Below are 23492 nucleotides of genomic sequence, written 5' to 3' on the forward strand. Positions count from 1 at the left end.
TACCTTTTCACACTGCATTATCTTAGCCCAGGGCTCATCTTAACCCTGGGTTAAAATTAGCAGAGGGCAACTTTCACATCCTTTCATACAAGTAATTGTTAGACCTGAACTTAGTGCAATGTGAATGTGGCTTTTGCTACAATTTGTCTTTGGCATGCTGTGATCACCAGGGGCCAATTTATCAAAACCTTTTGTGGATGATCAGAATGATGTGGATTCTGTAATCCAGTTTTTTTGCTATCCAGGATCAGATCGATCTAGCTGTTTTTGAGCCGGTTTTTCAGACTTATCGGATGGGATCGTTCTGATCCAGATACCACAATATCAAGATCACAGAATCCATATTCAGTGCTTTGGTTAGGTCTCTATATTGCCATCTACTGGGTGAGTTATGTTGATTCAGATACAAAGTCTTGAAAAACGTTGCTGTCTTTTTGGCTAAACAAAATGTTGTAACATAAGTCGCCCAGTAGATGGCAATATAGAGACCTATCGAAAAGAGTGTGTCCCTTATGGACAAAGGTCTCTCAAAGGTCTCTCCCGAGTGGCGCAGTGGTCTAAGGCACTGCATCGCAGTGCTAGCTGTGCCACTAGAGATCCTGGTTAGAGTCCAGGCTCTGTCGCAGCCGGCCGTGACCGGGAGACCCATGGGCGGTGCACAATTGGTCCAGCGTCGTCCAAGGTAGGGGAGGGTTTGGCCGGCAGGGATGTGGGTTCGTTTCCCACGGGGGGCCAGTATGAAAAAAATAAAATTTAAATTTAAATAACATGTATGCATTCACTAACTGTAAGTCGCTCTGGATAAGAGCGTCTGCTAAATGACTAAAATGTCAATGTAACGCAATATATTCCAGACTAAAACCTAAAACAACATAAACATTCACGTGGGCGTGGTCTGGCATATAAATCAGTCAAGTATAATTTTTACAATTTGGTACACCTTAAAAAGTTTTTCCTTTGTCCATAAATGCCACACTTAAACGTGCTGCATGATCAATCCTATGTCTACATTGGCCGTGCAGCATTTACGGTGATACGGCCTCTGCAGAGGTCACGGGCATTCATACTTCTTGTAGTTTCCTGAGCAGCGCAGAGCTGTTGAGCAGAGCTGTTGTGAAGGAAGTTGTCAAGGAAGTGAGTTTGTGTTTATACAGGACCTCCCGCCCCCACCCACCATCATCCAATCATGTCAATGCGGAGCTATACAGAGCACTCCGCATTGTTACAACGTTTGGGAGGCGCACAACAATGCGGTACGGACCTCAATTTGGCCTCTGCGTGTCTCTGGAGGCTCTACAATTGCGTCACACCCTCCATACGGAGTGTTCGATCACATTTTCGGATAAAGCATAAATTGGCTCTTATCAATATCCGGAGGATCAGAATCAAATTTTTCAGTTTTGAAAAAACCCAATGCTTACATTTAATCCTAGCAGATTGCCAAAATCCAATAAAATAACTTTTGAAAAACTGGCGCATTATGAACTTCATTAATATAGCCATGTAGAAAAGAGCTTGCATGTCAATTGTAAGAAAATGTATTTGCATTACTTTTAATATAACACTTAAGGGTGAGATGGTGAATTTTTTTGAAAATTCACCATCTCACCAGATAACTCAAATAATTCTAAACATCAATCCATATTGTTCAGAAGTCTTCATCTGAAAATGTAACCCTAGCATCTTTCAAGCGTGCTTGAAGTAAGTGAAGGCACAGATTTCTCTTTTTGTTGGAGCACTGCCAACTTGATCTTCTCTTCAGCAAGACAAGTCTGATTTTTTGCCCTCTCCGTTTCCTTCTTAACAAGATTTAATCACTGGTGTCTTTCTCAAGATGCCTTCCATCTTAATCACTACCTTTTTTTAGTTTTTAAAAACACAAAAACAACATTTAATCCTGATTTGAAGGTGAGATTGGATGACAAAATTCTTATCCCTATCAGGAGGATCGGAATCAATTTTTCCGTTTTGAAAAACCCAATTTCTAACATTTAATTGTTTCCGATTGGGGAAATCCTAGCAGATAACTTTTGAAACACTGGTTCCTGTAACCAGTATAATCTTAATTTTTTTGGGGGGTGAAATCACATTATGTGGTGTTACAATCTGTAGCTAGGACACATCCAAGTCCTTCAGTTTGTAATCTCTCGTGGACAAAAGGTTTTGGGTTTCCAAGATTATTCTGTTTGAAGCAATGGATCACCCATCTAAAGCAACCCTGTTAACATTGTGTATCCTGTATTCCATTTCAGGCTGTGGCTTGTGACAGCGTGACTGTGATTATCTTGTCAAAAAAATATCTAGTTCTTATTACACAAAGAGTTAATGTGATATGTTCTGTGATTTGTCTTTGATAGACCTAATTGACAGATGCCAATCAGTCTTAAAACATTCTGTTTTGACCTTTGCTTTCACATTTGTGCCCAGACTGTGTATGCATCTGTGAAAGCAGGCTGGGTAAAATCCTATATATCAGAGCATTGGATACGCTTTAATATTACTGCCACAAGTTTCCCTGGAATTAAACATTATATCGGGTACAAGCCAATTGTATTGTGCCATGTGAAAGTCCTATCGTGAGTAGGCCTATATACTACTACTATGGTATCTGTTGGAATGTCCGGAGCGGTGAAGGGGATATAGGGGCGTAAAGAGACGCCTGTGTAGCCTATAACGTCACACGCCGCGTTGGCTACTAGCAGCGCAGGGAAAGCTTTGTGCCCCCTCCCCTACCCAGTTGATGCAGAAAAAGTTTTAGGAAACCGTACGAATTTCAGCATACCTGAGGGATTTAAACGATCTAACAAAGACTGGAAAGAGACCGAATAATTAATCTGTGCAAGGACAGCTGCAAGTAACCAACCAACCGAAGGATTTAAATGGTCGCGATTTCGGAGGTAGAATAGTTTGCTGGGAGGGTAATTTTACCGTCAGATCTCGTCCACTCGTACTGTTCTAACCAGCGGTGTGGATAGTTTAGAGGGACCGAAAAGCGCTGGTGAAATGGCGGAAACCAAAATAATCTACCACATAGACGAGGAGGAGACGCCGTATCTGGTGAAGATCCCTATTCCTTCTGAAGAGATAACACTGTTGGATTTCAAACAAGTTTTGAACAAGCCGAATTATAAATTTTTCTTCAAATCTATGGATCAGGATTTCGGGTAAGGAAGGGTGTGAATGTGATGATGCTGAGAAGCTGGCTGGCTACTCCAGCTATGTTTTGCCTTATGGCCTAGGGTAATTGATGTTGGACAGAACGAACTTCTGTCACGAGGTATGAATTAAATTAAAGGAATTGGCAGTGGTATTCAGATATTGCTTCTTAACGTAGGCCTGTCCCATGTCAGTTTACCAATAACTATTGCTGGAGATGTTATTTTTACTGTGATAAACTGCTGACTTTGCGCACAAGGTAGCTTTTTTGTCTCTAATTCCAGGGCCAGCATCATCCTACCGAATGTAAACGATCATTCTGAAAAGGCACCACTGAGTAGCCGACAAAACTCAACTCCACGATTCAACTCCACGTGAACAACTAGTGTTGGCGGATTGGAGCATCGACATGACATTTCAATTATTATTATTTATAGAAAACGAGGGATTTCAGCACTCAAAGAACAGCCAGAATTTAAGCTACACACATGACCTATTCTTTGGGTGCTGAAATCCGTTGTTTTTGAAACATATGTTTTATGTTGCTTCAGAACCGCAGTCCGCCCACACTAGTGGCGACTCAACACCATCTTAAATCGTGGAGTTGAGTTTAGTCGGCTGTGGCTGAGTTGCAACAATGTTGCAAACTTTTGGCAACAATGTAACACGTTTGGCTCTCTTTGCGAGAGACAAAGTAACTGTGATTGTAACAGCTATCCAAACAAGTTATGATTCTGTGAGTTCAGAAAAAACTCAAATGAAAGTACTATACTCACACATGATGTAGCTATTTCACAGCCTCCTTTATTCACCCCTGAGTCCTTATTGCTGTCCTTGAAATTCAGGGGGTATATGTCTATTATAATCAAATAGTAATATGTTGACCTAATTATATAGTAATAACCAATAGTTAGACTGATGGCATATCATGATCTGCTAATGGAACATGGGCCTATATTTAGATATTCTAGCTATGTTTTTACTGTCCCAATATTCAGGCAGTTCCTAAACTAATATATTGTCTTATGAGATGGGCAAATTAAACAAATTCACGACTCCCTATTCAACAGCACTGTTTAAACAGAGGGGATGTTATAATGCCTATAGTCTATACAGCTCTGGGGGTCTTAAGTCTATCTATCCCTCTGTGTTTGAATGCATCCCAAAGGGCACCCTATTCCCTATATAGTGCACTACTTTTGACCATAGGGCCCTGGTCAAAAGTAGTGCACTATAGAGAATATGGTGCCATTGGGAACGCAATCTCAGTGTTTGGGCTAAGTGCCAGAACTCGCCCCTCTTCACAGCAGCTGCACTTCCTCCTCACCTAAACCCCATTCCTTCTCGACCCTTAAGTAGAGTCAGGAGAAAACACTCTGCCACTGCCACAGACTGTCGACTTTTCTCTTTAACAAATGAGCCTTTCCTGCTCTGCACTGCCTGAGGTTAGATTCACACATTCACCGTTCCAGCGATTTAAAGCATGACCGCCATGATTTAGCAACTTCAACCATTGAAAACACACACACACACACAGGCGCCTGAGCGATGGAGAAAATGGAGCAGCTGCATCCCCACTTTCAAAATAGGGGTGCAAACATACAGAAGAATCTCAAATATAAAATATATTTTGCTTTGTTTAACACTTTTTACTACATGATTCCATATGTGTTATTTCATAGTTTTGATGTCTTCACTATTATTCTACAATGTAGAAAATAGTAAAAATAAAGAAAAACCCTTGAATGAGTAGGTGTGTCCAAACTTTTGACTGGTACTGTATGTTTTTGCACCCCCAGATGATCCATTGGGTAATTTTTCATTTTCAATGATAAGTAATGTTTTGCGCTAGTCTGTATTAAAATAGATATGTCCATTATTATTTTTTAAATATATATCATAATTAACTTTTGCACCCCCTCCCCAATGCCTCAAGGTTAATGATTTTGCCCACTGGAAAGTTTTGCTTCCCTCCGGCGCCACTTTTGGTTCAGTGCAGTTAGAAAGCACTAGTTGCACCACGAGTGCTTAAAATGAAAATGCACCTGCAAAAGAAAATTGTTTATCTATTTTGTTGTGCTGGTTCGTTTCCCACGGGGGGCCAGTATGAAAATGTATGCACTAACTGTAAGTCGCTCTGCATAAGAGCGTCTGCGAAATGACTAAAATGTAATGTAAATGTTACATTTGTATCGTTGTTTCCTGTCCGATGCACTCAGGGTGTTGTTACATATAATTTGTGCTGCATGCACCAGGAACACATTATGTCATTTCACTTTGCCTGTAAGAACCACGATGAGCACGGGCATGACTGTAGGGCTAATATAACATATTAAATATGTGAAAATAATTCTCCCCATGCTGTTTACAGCCATTTTAAAGCTGCAATATGTAACTTTTTGGGCAACCTGACCAAATTCACAGAGAAATGCGAGTTATAGAGCTGTTCTATGTGCGCTATTTCTATACTTCCTGTTTTTGCGTCTTTCGGTTTTGTACAACAGGTGAAAAATACAATATTTTTGCTTATAGAAAATATATTTCACAGCGGTTTAGATGGTATAATGATTCTCTACACTATACTTGCTTGTTTTGTCACAAACAGAAATTAGGTGAACTATTAGAATTTTAGCAACCAGGAAATGTCAGAGTGATGTCTGCATAGTGAACCTTTAACACCGTTATGTATTTTTGCCGTCTATTTTCTCAATGTCAATTGGTTAAATCAAATTGTTTCAATGTTTTCATTCAGTTACAAAAGTAAGTCCGGGCTGAGCCCCATATGCAAGTGCATCATGGCCGCTTGATGCTTACAATGTAGCCAAGCTGTGTCTGTATGCAACTATGTGCAAAATGAAAAAGCTCTGCTTTGCTAGGTAAGTAATATATAGACCAAATAAGCTATTTCTAACCTCGTTGCATCAAATATTTATGCTACTGAGACAAGTTTTATACATTTTCATGGTGACACTATGACAGCGCTTCAAACTACAAAAAGTCAATGTCGGAGATAGCGAAGGGCATGAGTCTTGAAGGAAATCAAAACAGTTTTTAACCAGAGATTTAAAAATATATTCAAATACTGTAAAACTATTCGGTTGAATGTGCTTAGAAAAAATTTGACATTTTGTCTTGAAGACGATGTTGACTTTGCTTGTTCCATGTGCATTTGTGGGGCACAACAGAAAATAAACCAAGCCAAGCCAAGCATCACACAGTTCTTCTTTCCCTTTCCCTCCCCGTGTCTCACTCACTCAATTGCGTTCTTACCGCTCCCTCTATGCAGGCGTCCTGAGTGTGCACACAAGCTCCCATTAGGCCTACAGAAATACATTTTGATAAGAACATATCTGATGGGATACACAAACTACATTCCTTGCCAAATGACGACAGTTTTATCACATTCAAAATGGACTGGTTGATTGATGTAGGGAAATGTGTTCCAACAACAAGCTGCAGTTTTGGAATAATTGCGTCCTGTCTATTTTCAGCTTAAGGTGTCTGCATGCTTCCCATCCAAAACAGTTCGGAACAGTTCGTGGATATATATTATGAACACATTTTGTGACGTTTCTGTTCGTTTTGGCCATTGGCAAGTTTTTTTTCTCGGATGTTCGCACTCAACATATTTTCTCGAGGCAAGCCGAAGTTCGGAAGCCTAAGTCTACGCCACCCATTTGTCTGTGATTGGTCAACAATAGGGATTCATCAATTAAGTGTCGTTCAACGATAGATGACTCGTTTTCATGCACATTTTTCACTTGAAATACTGCACCCAACATCCTAGTTAGATGTATTATTGCGTGACTAAGATCTCCTCAGCAAAAACATCAATGACAAATTCTTGAGTTATCGTAGATTTATTTTGACTATTTTGAGGAAAGTGGCTACGGCGTATCAAGATGGACAAACGAAGGTCTTGAAAAGCGAATCTATTTTCAAGCCAAGGTCGAAGGTATGCCAGCACACTCTAGCACATGATCCAGCCAAACCGAAGCATGCAGAATAATTATTTAGCCTATTGCTTTGCTATAAGCCCCCTAAACATACAGGTTCCCCACTGAAAATATGCAAAAACAGTAGTTTGATAAAGACACAGAGCATATTTTCATCAGAATCATTAAGCCTAGGCCTACTCACCAAACAGATGTTGTGGCCGTAATTCATCACCATGCAATGTTCAATGTGGAATTGACCATTTAGAAAATTCAGAAGAACAGGCAGAATAAACTCAATCGAACATCTGTATATCGAAAATACATTTTGGTTTGTAACCCTGCATTATTTTTTTTTCAACTCACCAAACTGAGGCCCGTTTCAAATTATCACTCTGGGAATAACTGTTCCAGACGCAAGATGTGCAACTTTTTTCATTTGGAAAAATATATATTCTGTTCAATTTTATTCCGTTATTGTTTTTTAAACTATAAAATAGGTGTCTTGACTGTGGCTCTGAGAAATGAGCATCTTGCCTGCTAAATTAACAACAAGGCTATGCCATTGCACAGCCATAGCCTTCTACAAGCAAGTGTCGCTGCTAAAGTTACGGCCTTTTTGAAGATTGTGTTCCACGATATAATATAACCAGTTGATCCACTACATTAACAAAAGTATGTGGACACCTGCTTGTCGAACATCTCATTCCAAAATCATGGGCATTAATATGGAGATGGTCCCCCCTTTGCTGCTATAACAGCCTCCACTCTTCTGGGAAGGCTTTCCACTAATGTTGGAACATTGCTGCGGGGACTTGCTTCCATTCAGCCACAAGAGCATTAGTGAGGTCGGGGACTGATGTTGGGCGATTAGGCCTGGCTCGCAGTCGGCGTTCCAATTAATTCCAAAGGTGTTCGATGGGATTGAGGTCAGGGCTCTGTGCAGGCCAGTCAAGTTCTTCCACACTGATCTCAACAAAACATTTCTGTATGGACCTCGCTTTGTGCACAGGGGCATTGTCATGCTGAAACAGGAAAAGGCCTTCCCCAAACTGTTGCTACAAAGTTGGAAGCACAGAATCGTCTAGAATGTAATTGTATGCTGTAGCATTAAGATGTCCCTTCACTGGAACTAAGGGGCCTAGCCCGAACCATGAAAAACAGCCCCAGACCATTATTCCTCCTCCACGAAACTTTACAGTTGGCACTATGCATTCGGGCAGATAGTGTTCTCCTGGCATCCGCCAAACCCAGATTGGTCCGTCGGACTGCCAGATGGTGAAGTGTGATTTATCACTCCAGAGAACGCTCCACTGCTCCAGTGGCGGCGAGTTTTACACCACTCCAGCCGATGGTTGGCATTGTGCATGGTGATCTTAGGCTTGTGTGCGGCTGCTCGGCCATGGAAACCCATTTCATGAAGCTCCCAACGAGGAGTTCTTCTGCTGACGTTGCTTCCAGAGGCAGTTTGGAACTCTGTAGTGAGAGTTGCATCCGAGGACAGACTATTTTTGCGCGCTACGCGCTTCAGCACTCTGTGGTCCCGTTTTGTGAATTTGTGTGGCCTACCACTTCGCGGCTGAGCCCTTGTTGCTCCTAGACGTTTCCACTTCACAATAACAGCACTTACAGTTGACCGGGCCAGCTCATGCAGGACAGAAATTTGACGAACTGACTTGTTGGAAAGGTGGCATCCTATGATGGTGCCACGTTAAAAGTCACTGAGCTCTTAAGTAAGGCCATTCTACTACTAATGTTTGTCTATGGAGATTGATGGCTGTGTGCTCGAATTATATACATCTGTCGGCAACTGGTGTGGCTGAAACAGCCAAATCCACTAATTTGAATGGGTGTCATCCAATACTTTTATTACAGTTTCAATAAATCCGTCTTAAATGGCACTTTTTTTTATTTTTGTATGTTCTTATTTATTTTACCCCCCTTTTCTCCCCAATTTAGATCAAATCAAATGTTATTTGCCACATGCGCCGAATACAACAGGTGTAGACATTACAGTGGAATGCTTACTTACAAGCCCTTAACCAACAATGCATTTTTTTTCCAAATTAAAAAATTTAAAATAGAAAAAGAAAAGCAAATAACTAAAGAGCAGCAGTAAAATAAAATAACAGTAGGGAGGCTATATACAGGGGTGTACCTGTGCGGGGGCACTGGCTAGTCGAGGTAATATGTTAATGTGGGTAGTGTTAAAGTGACTATGCATAAATAATAAACAGAGTAGCAGCAGCGTAAAAGAGGGGGATGGGGTGGGGGTGGGTGTGGGGGGGGCAGTGCAAATAGTCCAGGTAGCCATGATTAGCTGTTCAGAAGTCTTATGGCTTGGGGTAGAAGCTGTTGAGAAACCTTTTGGACCTAGACTTGGCGCTCCGGTACCGCTTGCCGTGCGGTAGCAGAGAGAACAGTCTATGACTAGGGTGGCTGGAGTCTTTGACAATTTTGAGGACCTTCCTCTGACACCGCCTGGTATAGAGGTCCTGGATGGCAGGAAGCTTGGCCCCAGTGAACTTTTTGAGGATCTGAGGACCCATGCCAAATCCTTTCAGTCTCCTGAGGGGGAATAGGCTTTGTCGTGCCCTCTTCAAGACTGTCTTGGTGTGTTTGGACCATGATAGTTCGTTGGTGATGTGGACACCAAGGAACTTGAAGTTCTCAACCTGTTCCACTACAGCCCGTCGATGGGGGCGTGCTCAGTCCTCTTTTTTTTCCTGTAGTCCACAATCATCTCCTTTGTCTTGATCACGTTGAGGGAGAGGTTGTTATCCTGGCACCACACGGCCAGGTCTCTGACCTCCTCCCTATAGGCTGTCTCATCGTTGTCGGTGATCAGGCCTACCACTGTTGTGTTGTCGGAGAACTTAATGATGGTGTTGGAGTCGTGCCTGGCCATGCAGTCATAAGTGAACAGGGAGTACAGGAGGGGACTGAGCACGCACCCCTGAGGGGCCCCCATGTTGAGGATCAGCGTGGCAGATGTGTTGTTACCTACCCTTACCACCTGGGGGGCGGCCCGTCAGGAAGTCCAGGATCCAGTTGCAGAGGGAGGTGTTTAGTCCCAGGATCCTTAGCTTAGTGATGAGCTTAGAGGGCACTATGGTATTGAACGCTGAGCTGTAGTCAATGAATAGCATTCTCACGTAGGTGTTCCTCTTGTCCAGGTGGGAAAGGGCAGTGTGGAGTGCAATAGAGATTGCATTATCTGTGGATCTGTTGGGGCGGTTTGCAAATTGGAGTGGGTCTTGGGTTTCTGGGATAATGGTGTTGATGTGAGCCATGACCAGCCTTTCAAAGCACTTCATGGCTACAGACGTGAGTGCTACGGGTCGGTAGTCATTTAGGCAGGTTATCTTGGTGTCCTTGGGCACAGGGACTATGGTGGTCTGCTTGAAACATGTTGGTATTACAGACTCAGTCAGGGACATGTTGAAAATGTCAGTGAAGATACTTGCCAGTTGGTCAGCACATGCTCGGAGTAGTGGTGCTTGCCTCGAAGCGAGGATAGAAGTGATTTAGCTCGTCTGGTAGACTTGTGTCACTGAGCAGCTCACGGCTGTGCTTCCCTTCGTAGTCTGTAATAGTTTGCAAGCCCTGCCACATCCGACGAGCGTCAGAGCCGGTGTAGTACGATTCATTCTTTGTCCTGTATTGACTCTTTGCCTGTTTGATGGTTTGTTGGAGGGCATAGCGGGATTTCTTATAAGCGTCCGGGTTAGAGACCCGCTCCTTGAAAGCGGCAGCTCTACCCTTTAGTGTGTGGATGTTGCCTGTAATCCATGGCTTCTGGTTGGGGTATGTACGTACGGTCACTGTGGGGACGACGTCATCGATGCACTTATTGATGATGCAAGTGACTGATGTGGTGTACTCTTCAATGCTATCTGAAGAATCCTGGAAGATATTCCAGTCTGTACTAGCAAAACAGTCCTGTAGCTTAGCATCTGCGTCATCTGACCACTTTTATATTAACCGAGTCACTGGTGCTTCCTGCTTTAGTTTTTGCTTATAAGCAGGAATCAGGAGGATAGAGTTATGGTCAGATTTGCCAAATGGAGGGCGAGGGAGAGCTTTGTATGCGTCTCTGTGTGTGGAGTAAAGGTGGTCTAGAGTTTTTTTTCTTCCTCTGGTTGCACATTTAACATGCTGGTAGAAATTAGGTAGAACGGATTTAAGTTTCCTTGCACTAAAGTCCCCGGCCACTAGGAGCGCTGCCTCTGGATGAGCGTTTTCCTGTTTACTTATGGCCTTATACAGCTCATTGAGTGCAATCTTAGTGCCAGCATCGGTTTGTGGTGGTAGATAGACTGCTACGAAAAATATAGATGAAAAGTCTCTTGGTAAATAGTGTGGTCTACAGCTTATCATGAGATACTCTACCTCAGGCGAGCAAAACCTCAAGACTTCCTTAGTATTCAATTTTATGCACCAGCTGTTGTTTACAAATATACACAGACCGCCACCCCTTGTCTTACCGGAGTCAGCCGTTCTATCCTGCCGATGTAGCGTATATCCCGAAAAAACTGAAATATCACATTTACATAAGTATTCAGACACTTTCCTCAGTACTTTGTTGAAGTACCTTTGGCAGCGACTACAGCATCAAGTCTTCTTGGGTATGACGCTACATGCTTGGCACACCTGTATTTTGGGAGTTTCTCCTGTTTTTTCTCTGCAGATCCTCTCAAGCTCTGTCAGGTTGGATGGGGAGCGTTGCTGCACAGCTATTATCAGGTCTCTCCAGAGTTGTTAGATTGGGTTCAAGTCCGGGCTCTGTCAGGGCCACTCAAGAAAATTCAGAGACTTGTCCCGAAACCACTCCTGCGTTGTCTTGGCTGTGTGCTTAGGGTCGTTGTCCTGTTGGAAGGTGAACCTTCGCCCCAGTCTGAGGTCCTGAGCGCTCTGGAGCAGGTTTTCATCAAGGATCTCTCTGTATTTTGCTCCGTTCTTCTTTTCCTCTATCCTGACTAGTCTCCAAGTCCCTGACACTGAAAAACATCCCAATAGCATGATGCTGCCACCACCATGCTTCACCGTAGTGATGGTGCCAGGTTTCCTCCAGACGTGATGCTTGGCATTCAGGCGAGTTCAATGTTGGTTTCATCAGACCAGAGAATCTTGTTTCTCATGGTCTGAGAGTCTTTAGGTGCCTTTTGGGAAAACTCCAAGCGGGCTGTCATGTGCCTTTTACTGAGGAGAGGCTTCCATCTGGCCACTCTACCATAAAGGCCTAATTGGTGGAGTGCTGCAGAGATGGTTGTCCTTCGTGAAGGTTCTCCCATCTCCACAGAGGAACTCAAGAGCTTTGTCAGAGTGACCATTAGGTTCTTGGTCACCCTTCTCCCCCGATTGCTCAGTTTGGCCGGGTGGCCAGCTCTAGGAAGAGTCTTGGTTGTTCCAAAATTGAAGAATGATGGAGGCCACTGTGTGCTCCAGATCTGTGCCTCGACAAAATCCTGTCTCTGTTCTCTATGGACAATTCCTTTGACCTCGAGGCTTGGTTTTTGCTCTGACATGCACTGTCAACTGTGGGACCTTATATAGATAGGTGTGCCTTTCCAAATCATGTCCAATCAATTGAATTTACCACAGGTGGACTCCAAGTTGTAGAAACAGCTTAAGGATGATCAATGGAAACAGAATGCATGGAGCTCAATTTCGAGTCCCATAGCAACGGGTCTGAATACTTATGTATTTAAGGTATTTCTGTTTTTGTATTTGTAATACACTTGCAAAAAATTCTAAACCTGTTTTTGCTTTGTCATTATGGGGTATTGTGTGTAGATTGCAGATCCTGTTTTTATTTAATCCATTTTAGAATAAGGCTGTAACGTAACAAAATGTGGAATAAGTCAAGTGGTCTGAGTACTTTCCGAAGGCACTGTAGTGGAAATAATTTGGCGTGTGGGTATTTTTGTTAGTCATCATGAGGCCCATTTAATTTATCCAACACAACTATCACACACGCACAGCATGCAAAGCCTATTTTGAGGGGGATGTTTCTCCTGCAGCTCCTCAACTGGTTGCTGCTGAAGTAAAACATGCTTTTATAAGCCCATTGATTGTGCAACCATTCTAAATGCAATCGCATGTTAACAGTTTTGGTGCAGGATTAAAAAGAGCTAGGCCTAATATATAATTTTTTCTCAACTGGTAGTTTAATTGAAGAAGGCCTCCCATACACCATTCAACAGCAGGTAACAGGCTATCAGCACGTCACCTCCACTTTACAATGTGAGCTGGAGGCAGTATGCATTTTGAAAACATAGGCCTACTTAATTGTTTGAAACCTGAATGTTTTACTTCATATTATGAGGCATGTCTTACCTTGCTTCATAGTAGCTTAAAGGTACATCTGACCATGGAAACGTGGAGGCAATTATTTTATAAAGACTTCATAGGCGGCGCATGAGTTTTAAGTTTGGGGAAGCTTACAATTTATCCTACCATTTCTACCGATCTGCATGCCAGTTAAGATTTTCATATGCACATTTTCATGGAACAGTTTAATTTCAAGAATACAATATTCGTTTCTCAATCATTATCACGTGGTCATAAAAATCTGAATTAAAATTTTAAAAATCGAAGTTAAAATTAAACTAATGTGATTGTACCAGCCTCACATATTGACACATTGATACACTGTGATCCATTGGTGGTTAAAGAAATGAGCGTGTGGAACTCATAGCCTATAGGTCAATGCAGCAGTAGGCCTATAACTTCCATTATCAACTAAGTAAAATACATAAAGTCGACAAATAAAAACAGTAGAAAATATAAATTCAGGTTCTTTCAATTGCATTCATCTCTTTCTATATGTCTTTCTATATGTCTTGAGCTACACTTTTTATCAATTCCCCATTACATATGTTTACTACTGGTGACATACTGTATGTAATCGGTAATTAATAAAAAAGAAACAATCAAAAGGCAAACAATTCACCCAATGAAACAATGAATTGGTGGGAGACAGCTGAGCCATTCTGGAGAGAGACCCGCCTATATCTTTGCCACACACCCCTCCCCTTCTTGTCTCAACATTTTAATCATACTCAAGACACACATTTTAGATGCGTTTCACTGACATACGCAACTCAATAATCAGCTAGGCCTACTGCCAGGCGCTCTGCCCAAATTGCGGGCTTCCCAAATAGGCATAGTTCTACAAGCTTGTGATTTTAAAACAATGCACAGCTGTAAAAAATAAAAAGCTAATGATTACGCTGTGGCTAAGTCCTGCATTCTGGTGAAGTATTTTGAATGATTTTATTTATGTGTAGACAGGAGTAATTTTATAATTTAGGCTTATTTATTTCAATTTACTTCCTGGCCAAGTCGACGCGCCGCCTATGAAAATCTTCCTCATATGCTATTTCTCTCCTGTTCTATTGGTTTTTAGATCAACTTGCTTTTGTTGTCCAGAAGCCAAAGGCATACGCCTAGTCATATTAGCAACCCATCCTAGTTGTTGCATCTTTAGATTCCCCATCTAAGATTTTTGTTTCGGTCACATAAGGAACTGCTCTCATGAGGTGCGCTGTTTAGAGTTTTCCTGCGAATTGCATTTTGACAAATGTTTGAAAATGATGTTTTATTGGCTGCTTCATTACAGGAGTTGCATGTTCTCTTAAGATGAATTACCATCATCTATATGTGATTTCTGTCATTCTGAGCACCGTGAGTGGATGCCCTAATGGGTTACGTACCCAATGCATATGGGTCTGTTAAATTTGTCCGGCGCCACATTTTCCTAAAGGAAACCCTGACACACACACACACACACACACACTACATACAAAAGCTATTTTCTACCTCAGACAAATGTTATTATGCCATTAGTTTGAGTGCTGGCCTCCCTGGTAAGATAAGTTCCCTCCCGTCTACAACAGGCAAATTATCTCCTGGGTAATACAGCTATACTGGAGGCCCCCTGACTGTACATTTAATTTATGGACTGCTGACATTCATTAGGCTATGAGACATATGGGGGGGTGGGGGGGGGACATAATGGAGAGAATGTAGACTTTGAACATCTATGTCTACTCTACAACATCCTGTTACCATGTACAACTACACAACTTAGCCTCTAGTCTCTAAGGCCGCGTTTACACAGGCGGCCCAATTCTGATCTTTTCCCCAATGATTTGTCTTTTGAACAATCAGATCTTTTGCCGATAATTGGGCTGCCTGTGTAAACACAGCCTAAGAAATGATAGTCAGTGCTCACCACCATATTACCACACACAACATTTGAAATGGTAAACTATCAAATAGAAATTGAAGAAATATAATTGTGAAAGAAGGTTCAGGGCCCAGATTCACATAACCTTCTTAAGAAGGCATTTCTTCTTAACTGGCATTTTTTCCTTAACCATAGACTTAAGAAGAAAGTTAAGCAAAGTTGCTATTCCTCAAAAAGGTTATTGGAAATTTTCTTGCTCTATTTCTTATGTTTCTCCTTAAGCAAAAAGTTAAGAAGCAATTAGATTCTTGAAAAAAAAGTTATTGGAAATGTTCTTAATTCCAAGATAGCTAAACCATTGTCTTAAACTTAAACCTGCTTTTTTTTGCAATAATCACTGATCTGGCTTTCAAGTATATGAAAATGCCCTTTTTTTGTTACAAATGTAACTAAAACCATGCATAATGCACATTCACTAATAATGACTAACTTCTTGTAGCAGGCATTAGGCTATAGAAAATTAACACAGGTCTCATCCACAATCTCTCAATCCCACGTGCTAGTGATTAGCCAGCTGATCTTTATATTTCAAGTTCAGCCAACTTGGATCTATTTGCTAGCTAACAAGGTTGAACAGTTGAATTGTTATGAATACACCCTTCTGTCTGTCTCCAACTGTTTGAAAAGCATGTTAGCCTGTCCACTTTGTTCAGATCTTGAAATCAAGTGGCCTACCTTATTTCTCAGAATGAGAATGAGTTGACAATTCCATATATTATTGTGTGTTATGTTTATTGCACATTTATATGCTTATTGGCTAAAATGCTGCTAGCGGTACCCCAATACCGTGCGCGACAAACTGAGCATTCATTTTCCAGATTCAATGTTAATTTATACTCTCGTTTTAGTCTGCTCTGCGCGCAATTTGAGTAGTTGAGACATAAAAAGGGTATCGTTAGAAAAGTTAACTTCTCTATTACAGTAAAATAATGTCTCAATGTGTTGGTGTCCATATAACCGATTTCTGTTGGACCAAACCTCAAATGCAAATAGCGAGTTGAAACCGCTTGTCAGAGAGAAAGATGTGATCTCTCAACTTTGTTGGTGTGAGAGGCAGAGGGAGGGGCTTGATGTGTGTAAACCATAGAGGAAAAGGCGAAGAAGCCTCTCCTTAAAATGTGTCCAAAATAAGCCCAATGCGTTTCTATGAGCTTATTTTGGACCTAAACTTGTCGCCTGCCTTCCAGCCTTTGGGACAACGACTCCCTTTGTAAGGGCGGAGACGTGCATCTCTTCATTATATACAGATCTCTGGTGTAAATGGGGAGGTGCACAGAAGGAGCGAAGGATACAAGAGACAAAATGCAACACGAGAACAAGCGACCATAAATGCTCATAAAAGCTAAAAATGACAAAACCTTGATTCTTGAGATACAGGCATTTTAAATATTGCGCAAAAACATAAATTCAAATTAATCTAATGAATTCGATATCGCCCAGCCCTACTTAATTTCCTTCGAAAGTTTGTCAAAGCGATGAAGTAAAGTTGCAGAAAATTATTTGTTATATTTTGCTTTACCTCAATATCCTTTAGAGGCCTGTGAAGTTGACCATGCGGTTGGATTTTAAGTGAGGCAACAGCAGATCTTGACTTTTCTTGACCAGAGTGAGGCGTTTTTATTTGTAAGTGAAGATAATAGCCGGCAACTGTACAATATATAAAAATACAAAAAATACTAACAGGCTCTAGAGCAAGGGGGAAAAGTACGGCCCGCGTATCCGGCCCGCGGTACATTTTTTAAATGTATTGAATATGATTATATTTGAGTTACGATTTTTGGCCTAAAATGACTTATTCCATGATATACAAACAACATCCAATAGATGGCGCTGTAACCTGGCAGCGCGCTCTGTATTTGGGCCTACAGTCAGATTCAGAATGCGCTCAGTCATCATAGCCACTTCATTGCTTGATGACTTTTGACGTGAAAAATGAGTGCTGTGAAAATGAGAAAAGTAGACTCTGAATATCGTGTGTTTTAAAGAAGCATGGACAGCAAAATACTTTTTTACTAATATTGGACATAAGGCGGTATGTCTGATATGCCAAGAAAGTGTTGCGTTTTTAAGAAATGTAATCTCAATCGTCAATTGTGCACCGCCCCATGGGTCTTCCGGTCGCGGCCGGCTGCGACAGAGCCTGGACTCGAACCAGGATCTCTAGTGGCACAGCTAGTACTGCGATGCAGTGCCTAATCGACCTGCATGCTGAGTTTTCCCGATTTGAGACTGAGCTGGAGCTTGTATCATGCCCCCTGTCTTTCGACAGTGAGAAAGCACCACCAGACACACAATTGGAGCTCATCGACATACAATGTGAAAGTGCTTGAAGGAGAAGTACAAAACAGCCACAATAGACCAGTTCTATGGCTCACTGAATGAAACAAAGTTTCGAAACATTAAAAAGCACGCCCAAAGGATGCTTGTTTTATTCGGGTCCACATAGGTGTGTGAACAAACGTTCTCAGTCATTAATTATAACAAATCCCGTCACCACTTGTCAGCTGTTCTGAGAATCTCTACATTAAAGATGACAACAGACTTTGATGCCCTTGCCAAGAGAGATGACCAGACCCATTGCTCACATCAAAACTCGAATAACCGTGACTGGGGTAGGCAAGGATTATACTTTTCGTTGGTGATGGTTATGCAATGAGAATTATCCAGCAATGCACTTGGATACAGGTAATAACTAATCAGTCAGATTTGGGCTGAGGTGATTGGATAACTGTAAATATGGCTCACAATGGAGATGATAATTGTTCCTTAATATGCTTTCAAAAACAGACCATTCCAAATGAAACGGATGCTCTAACCATATGTTTCACTCAAATTTTAGAATCTTTTTTTTTTTACACATCTGCTGTTACATTTTGCATGTCTCCAGTCATACAATATACAGTGAGGGAAAAAAGTATTTGATCCCCTGCTGATTTTGTACGTTTGCCCACTGACAAAGAAATGATCAGTCTATAATTTTAATGGTAGGTGTATTTGAACAGTGAGAGACAGAATAACAACAAAAAAGTGGGCAAACGTACAAAATCAGCAGGGGATCAAATAATTTTTCCCTCACTGTATCTATTTTAAAGTTAGCATATTGTGACTTTAAGTTTGATTGTACTTTACAAGGGTAGAGATGCAGGATCTGTGTGTGTGTGTGTGTGTGTGTTTGACTGTGTCTGTGATGTTATAAATTATAACAATTGTGTGAAAATATTGTGGAAAATTTGGGTAGAATTGTTCTACAAGGGTAGAATTGTTCTGCAAGCATATGTACACCTACAGTACACTAGTAGTTGCGTGTCAATGTGAAAATGAATAAAGGCTTCACATGTTTTGTCACGCATATAGTATGTGGCCCTTCACTTGGTTTCAAAAACTCAATGTGGCCCTGGAGCCAAAAGGTTTGCCCACCTCTGCTGTAGAGCAAGGATTTTTAAACTTTTCTTGCCCAGGGCAAACCGGTGACCCAGGGACCCCCATCATATGTTAGCAAAAAAAACTAAAACGTGTCTTAACGTCAGGCAGAGCATCTGGAAAACATGTGGCGAGGCAGCATTTGCCCCAGTAGGCCTACTTTTCATTCTGGTGTGGCGCCGCCAACCGGGCCAGTTAGCCTACTTATCAGCGCATTTTTGCATTCCAGTTTAAAATGTACCTGCTCTGTCGTCGCAGTCTACCTTTAAAAACCATTGAAGACTACACGCAGACAAGCGTGCTATTTGTGCAATGTGATTGGCCGTTCATTCAAGCACTAATATTCTCCCTCAAGTCACAACTTCTCGAGCAATACAGAAGTTGATAGCTACGTTCACACAGCACACATGAGCTGTCCTGAGCAAAAATAAGTGCCCATCAATCTACTCGCTGAGCTTATTTATTTTAGGGGAAGTGATTTACAAAAGTAAACTTTCAATAGTGAACATACTAGCAATATGCTGGCTACTGTTGATGGTCTGCAAAAAGAAACCTACAGAAAGACACGAGCATTTGTCTTGGCTAGCCTCCTGTAGCCAGGTAGATGTCTCTTTTTGGAACGCAATTGTCTTAAAGGGGCAGCGTCCTATATTGAGATGTAAAAATACATCTTCTAAAAATTACATACTTTAGAAACAAAAATGAATGCAATTAATTCAATGCAATTCTAAAGAATAGATTAATATAATTTAGCAATGTAAGTAATCTATTAAACAGCTTTTTAATGCATATCATAATAACCAAATATAGCCTATTAATAGCTGCATATAGAGAGAATGCATGCCAACCTGTAGGTCCTGCATGACCCCAATGCATTTAAAAACTACACCATGTCCGGGCCAGTGAGGAAGAAAAGTTAAGTTGGACCCTGTTATAGCCTACGAATAGGACCAAGAGTTTTACCTGACCAGGTCATGAGATCAGGAAAAATTCCAGGCCCCAGAAGTCACGTACAAATTTTGACACACCACTTTTGAACCTGTCATCAGGTGAATGATAATGGCTAGTAGAAGTAATCAACATTTTAATATGAATAGATTTGGTAGAAGGTTTCATGATTTTGACCTCCCTACAGTTCATTGCAAGAGGAAGTGTGAACTAACATAGTCTATTAGCTAAAAAGGTATCTTGGCGGTGTAGGGAATTTTGCTGTTGTAAAGCAAATTTTCTGCAATTCTACACTTTCATTGTGCTGAAAGCACATTTTGCAGTTTTGAAGCTAATTTCCAGCAATGCTATGTATTTTGCCATGGCTAATGCTGTGTTCCTCTGTTCAAACATAACAAAATCAATGGGCATGTGCTCTGAATGACCAGTTTCGGGAATGTTTTATTTTCCCTGACTGTCTAGCTTTTTTATTTTTTATTTTTTCTCTCGAATATTGTATTATAGAAATATATATCAATATCTTTTCTGCATGCTTTCTATCTGGTTTTGGACATTTAAGTTGACACAAAAAAAATAAAAAAGCATCCCGATAATTACCACTTAGGTGGCCCGCGTAAGAATTTTCTAGACAAAAAAAAACACTAATTAGCTCCAATGACTGTAATTTCCACCATATTAAAGGGATAGTTAGAGATGTTTGCAATGAAGCCATTTATCTACTTCCCCAGAGTCTGATGAACAGCAACAGCTAGCATGCTAACTGTTCCTGTAGACTTTGTCATTGCGATAATGCTGTTAGCGTTGGCTCGTGAAACTACCTCCAACTTCCTTCATACTGGTTGCAGAGACATTAAAAATGGTATTCACGATGGTATTCGGTTGCAGCTAGCAATATCCTAAAATATTTCACATAAAAAAATCCCCAAAAATATTTTCCAGAAGAAGAAAGTTATCATCCTCTGCAGTACCGCCGCGGACCACAGTTTGAAAATCCCTGCTCTAGAGCAAGGACATGAACTAAACTGGAGATCTCCAAATAAAAATACAGGCTTCAAATTTGCCTGAGACCGGCAGCATGCAGACCTGTTCCCTGCCTCTGTCTCTCAAACAAAGAAATTACAGGGTTCTTATAGGAATACCCACAATGCATCAGCCAATGGGCATACAGAGAGGAAGAGGCGAAGCGAGAGGGTTTACTCCGCCCAAAATCTGTCCATTAAAATAAGACCACGAAGTGAATAATTTTGTATCGAGGGCAATGAGTGTCGATTTTGGTAAACAAAAAATGTAATTGCTAATTTGCTACGTGAGGCTTATTTGATCAAATATATGTTTTGAAATGGTTAGGTTGTTATGAAAGCACTGACGTAATTGGACACGTATTTCCGCATCTTTAAAAAAATATATATATATCAGAGTTGTGCCTGTTGTTCACACATGTATCTGCCCTCTCATTGGCTAGAATGGTCCCACCTTCCATCTTTTGAGGACATGTATTTACATTGTTATCACTCGACTATCTTGTCAATATAGTAGATCATCTTTGGTTTCAAACAATCAAAGGCAAACATTACAATATACACCTGTTCATATTATAAACAAATATATTTCCATAGCACAAACGTCAAAGGTATTACACCATATAAAACCACTTGGGATAGAAACGTATACGTCCCCTGGGGATATACTACTTCTGCATACCCAGTAGCATTAATTAATGCGAAAACACCCACTGTTTGACAGTCAAACGCCCATCTAGGTCGAACAAAATTGATTATCTTCAACCTAGACTCCCACCAGGAAGCGAACAGATACCCCCTTCAATCAATGAGGAAATACAAGGTAATCATTTAAATTTTTACAGCTTTGTCTTTACATTTTTAATTCTTATCACATTGCACATGTTACTTTTTATCACTAAATGCACAAACATAAAGAGATACAGTGCTATGAAAAAGTATTTGCCCCCTTTCTAATTTTCTCTACTTTTGCTTATTTGTGATACTGAATGTTATCAGATCTTCAATCAAAACCTAATATTAGATAAAGGGAACATAAGTGAACAACTAACACAACAATTACATATTTATTTCATAAACAAAGTTATGCAACACCCAATTCCCCTGTGTGAAAAAGTAATTGCCCCCTTACACTCAATAACTGGTTGTGCCACCTTTAGCTGCAATGACTCCAACCAAATGCTTCCTGTAGTTGTTGGTCAGTCTCTCACGTCGCTGTGGAGGAATTTTGGCCCACTCTTCCATGCAGAACTGCTTTAACTCAGTGACGTGTGGGTTTTCAAGCATGAACTGCTCGTTTCAAGTCCTGCCACAACATCTCAATTGGGATTAGGTCTGGACTTTGGGCAGCAAAGCATCCCCAAACCATCACACCACCACCACCATGCTTGACCTTTGGTATGATGTTCTTACTGTCTAATGCAGTGTTTGGTTTTCGCCAGGCATAATGGGACCCATCTCGTCCAAAACGTTGACTCAAGTTTGCCAAAAAGCACCTGGATGATCATCAAGACTCTTGGAAGAACTTTCTATGGACAGATGATTTTTGGACGACATGGTTCCAGTAATGCCTGGAGAAAACCAAACTCTTCATTCCACAGTAAGAACATCATACCAAAGGTCAAGCATGGTGGTGGTGGTGTGATGGTTTGGGGATGCTTTGCTGCCTCAGGACCTGGACGACTTGCCTTAATAGAAAGAACCATGAATTCTGCTCTGTATCAGAGAATTCTACAGGAGAATGTCAGACCATCCGTCTGTGAGCTGGAGCTGAAGCGCAGCTGGGTCATGCAGCAAGATAATGATCCAAAACACACAATCAAGTCTACATTAAAATTGCTAAAAAGCAAGAAATTGGAAGTTTTGGAATGGCCTAGTCAAAGTCCAGACCTAATCCCAATTGAGATGTTGTGGCGGGACTTGAAACGAGCAGTTAATGCTTGAAAACACAGAGTTAAAGCAGTTCTGCATGGAAGAGTGGGCCAAAATTCCTCCACAGCGACGTGAGAGACTGATCAACAACTACAGGAAGCATTTGGTTGGAGTCATTGCAGCTAAAGGTGGCACAACCAGTTATTGAGTGTAAGGGGGCAATTACTTTTTCACACAGAGGAATTGGGTGTTGCATAACTTTGTTTATGAAATAAAATGTAATTGTTGTGTTATTTGTTCACTTATGTTCCCTTTATCTAATATTATGTTTTGGTTGAAGATCTGATAACATTCAGTATCACAAATATCCAAAAGTAGAGAAAATTAGAAAGGGGGCAAATACTTTTTCATAGCACTGTATAATACTGGGAGACGCAAAACCTTTCTGCGCCGAACCAATTGCCAGCGCTCCCAACTCCTAATACATGTTCCTTTCTCCTTTACAGGTGATCAGCAACAATCAAGAGGACATCTCTACCCACATTATCAATAAATACATGTGCTTCTCATAAACTGTAAATCATCATCAGTGTCTGGTTATTCATGATATCTTTAGCTCAAGTGATGGAGGACATGGGATGATAATCACAAGGGCATACACAGAATAATGCCTTCTTTCACACAGTGACAGGCATGGACAGGCACCCGGGCATTCCAACAAAGGAGAGATGGGTGGATAAACCCATACAGACCAAATAATACGCATCAGAGAGAGAGAGAGAGAGAGAGAGAGAGAGAGAGAGAGAGAGAGAGAGAGAGAGAGAGAGAGAGAGAGAGAGAGAGAGAGAGAGAGAGAGAGAGAGAGAGAGAGAGAGAGAGAGAGAGAGA

At 41.2% G+C, this 23492-nt stretch overlaps 1 protein-coding gene across 2 annotated transcripts in view; it reads left to right on the forward strand.

The window, feature by feature from the left end:
• Positions 1–2683: 2683 nt before the first annotated feature.
• Positions 2684–23492, forward strand: part of LOC121579726 (segment polarity protein dishevelled homolog DVL-2) — a 49351-nt gene continuing 28542 nt past the window's right edge. For both annotated transcript variants that reach the window (XM_041894565.2, XM_041894566.2), the window contains exon 1: positions 2684–3164. In XM_041894565.2, coding sequence (XP_041750499.1) covers positions 3004–3164 — 161 coding nt within the window. In that variant the 5' untranslated portion in view covers positions 2684–3003. The remainder of the gene's footprint in view (positions 3165–23492) is intronic.

This window comes from Coregonus clupeaformis, chromosome 13 (genome assembly GCF_020615455.1).
Source record: "Coregonus clupeaformis isolate EN_2021a chromosome 13, ASM2061545v1, whole genome shotgun sequence".
In the NCBI taxonomy this organism is placed as follows: domain Eukaryota; kingdom Metazoa; phylum Chordata; class Actinopteri; order Salmoniformes; family Salmonidae; genus Coregonus; species Coregonus clupeaformis.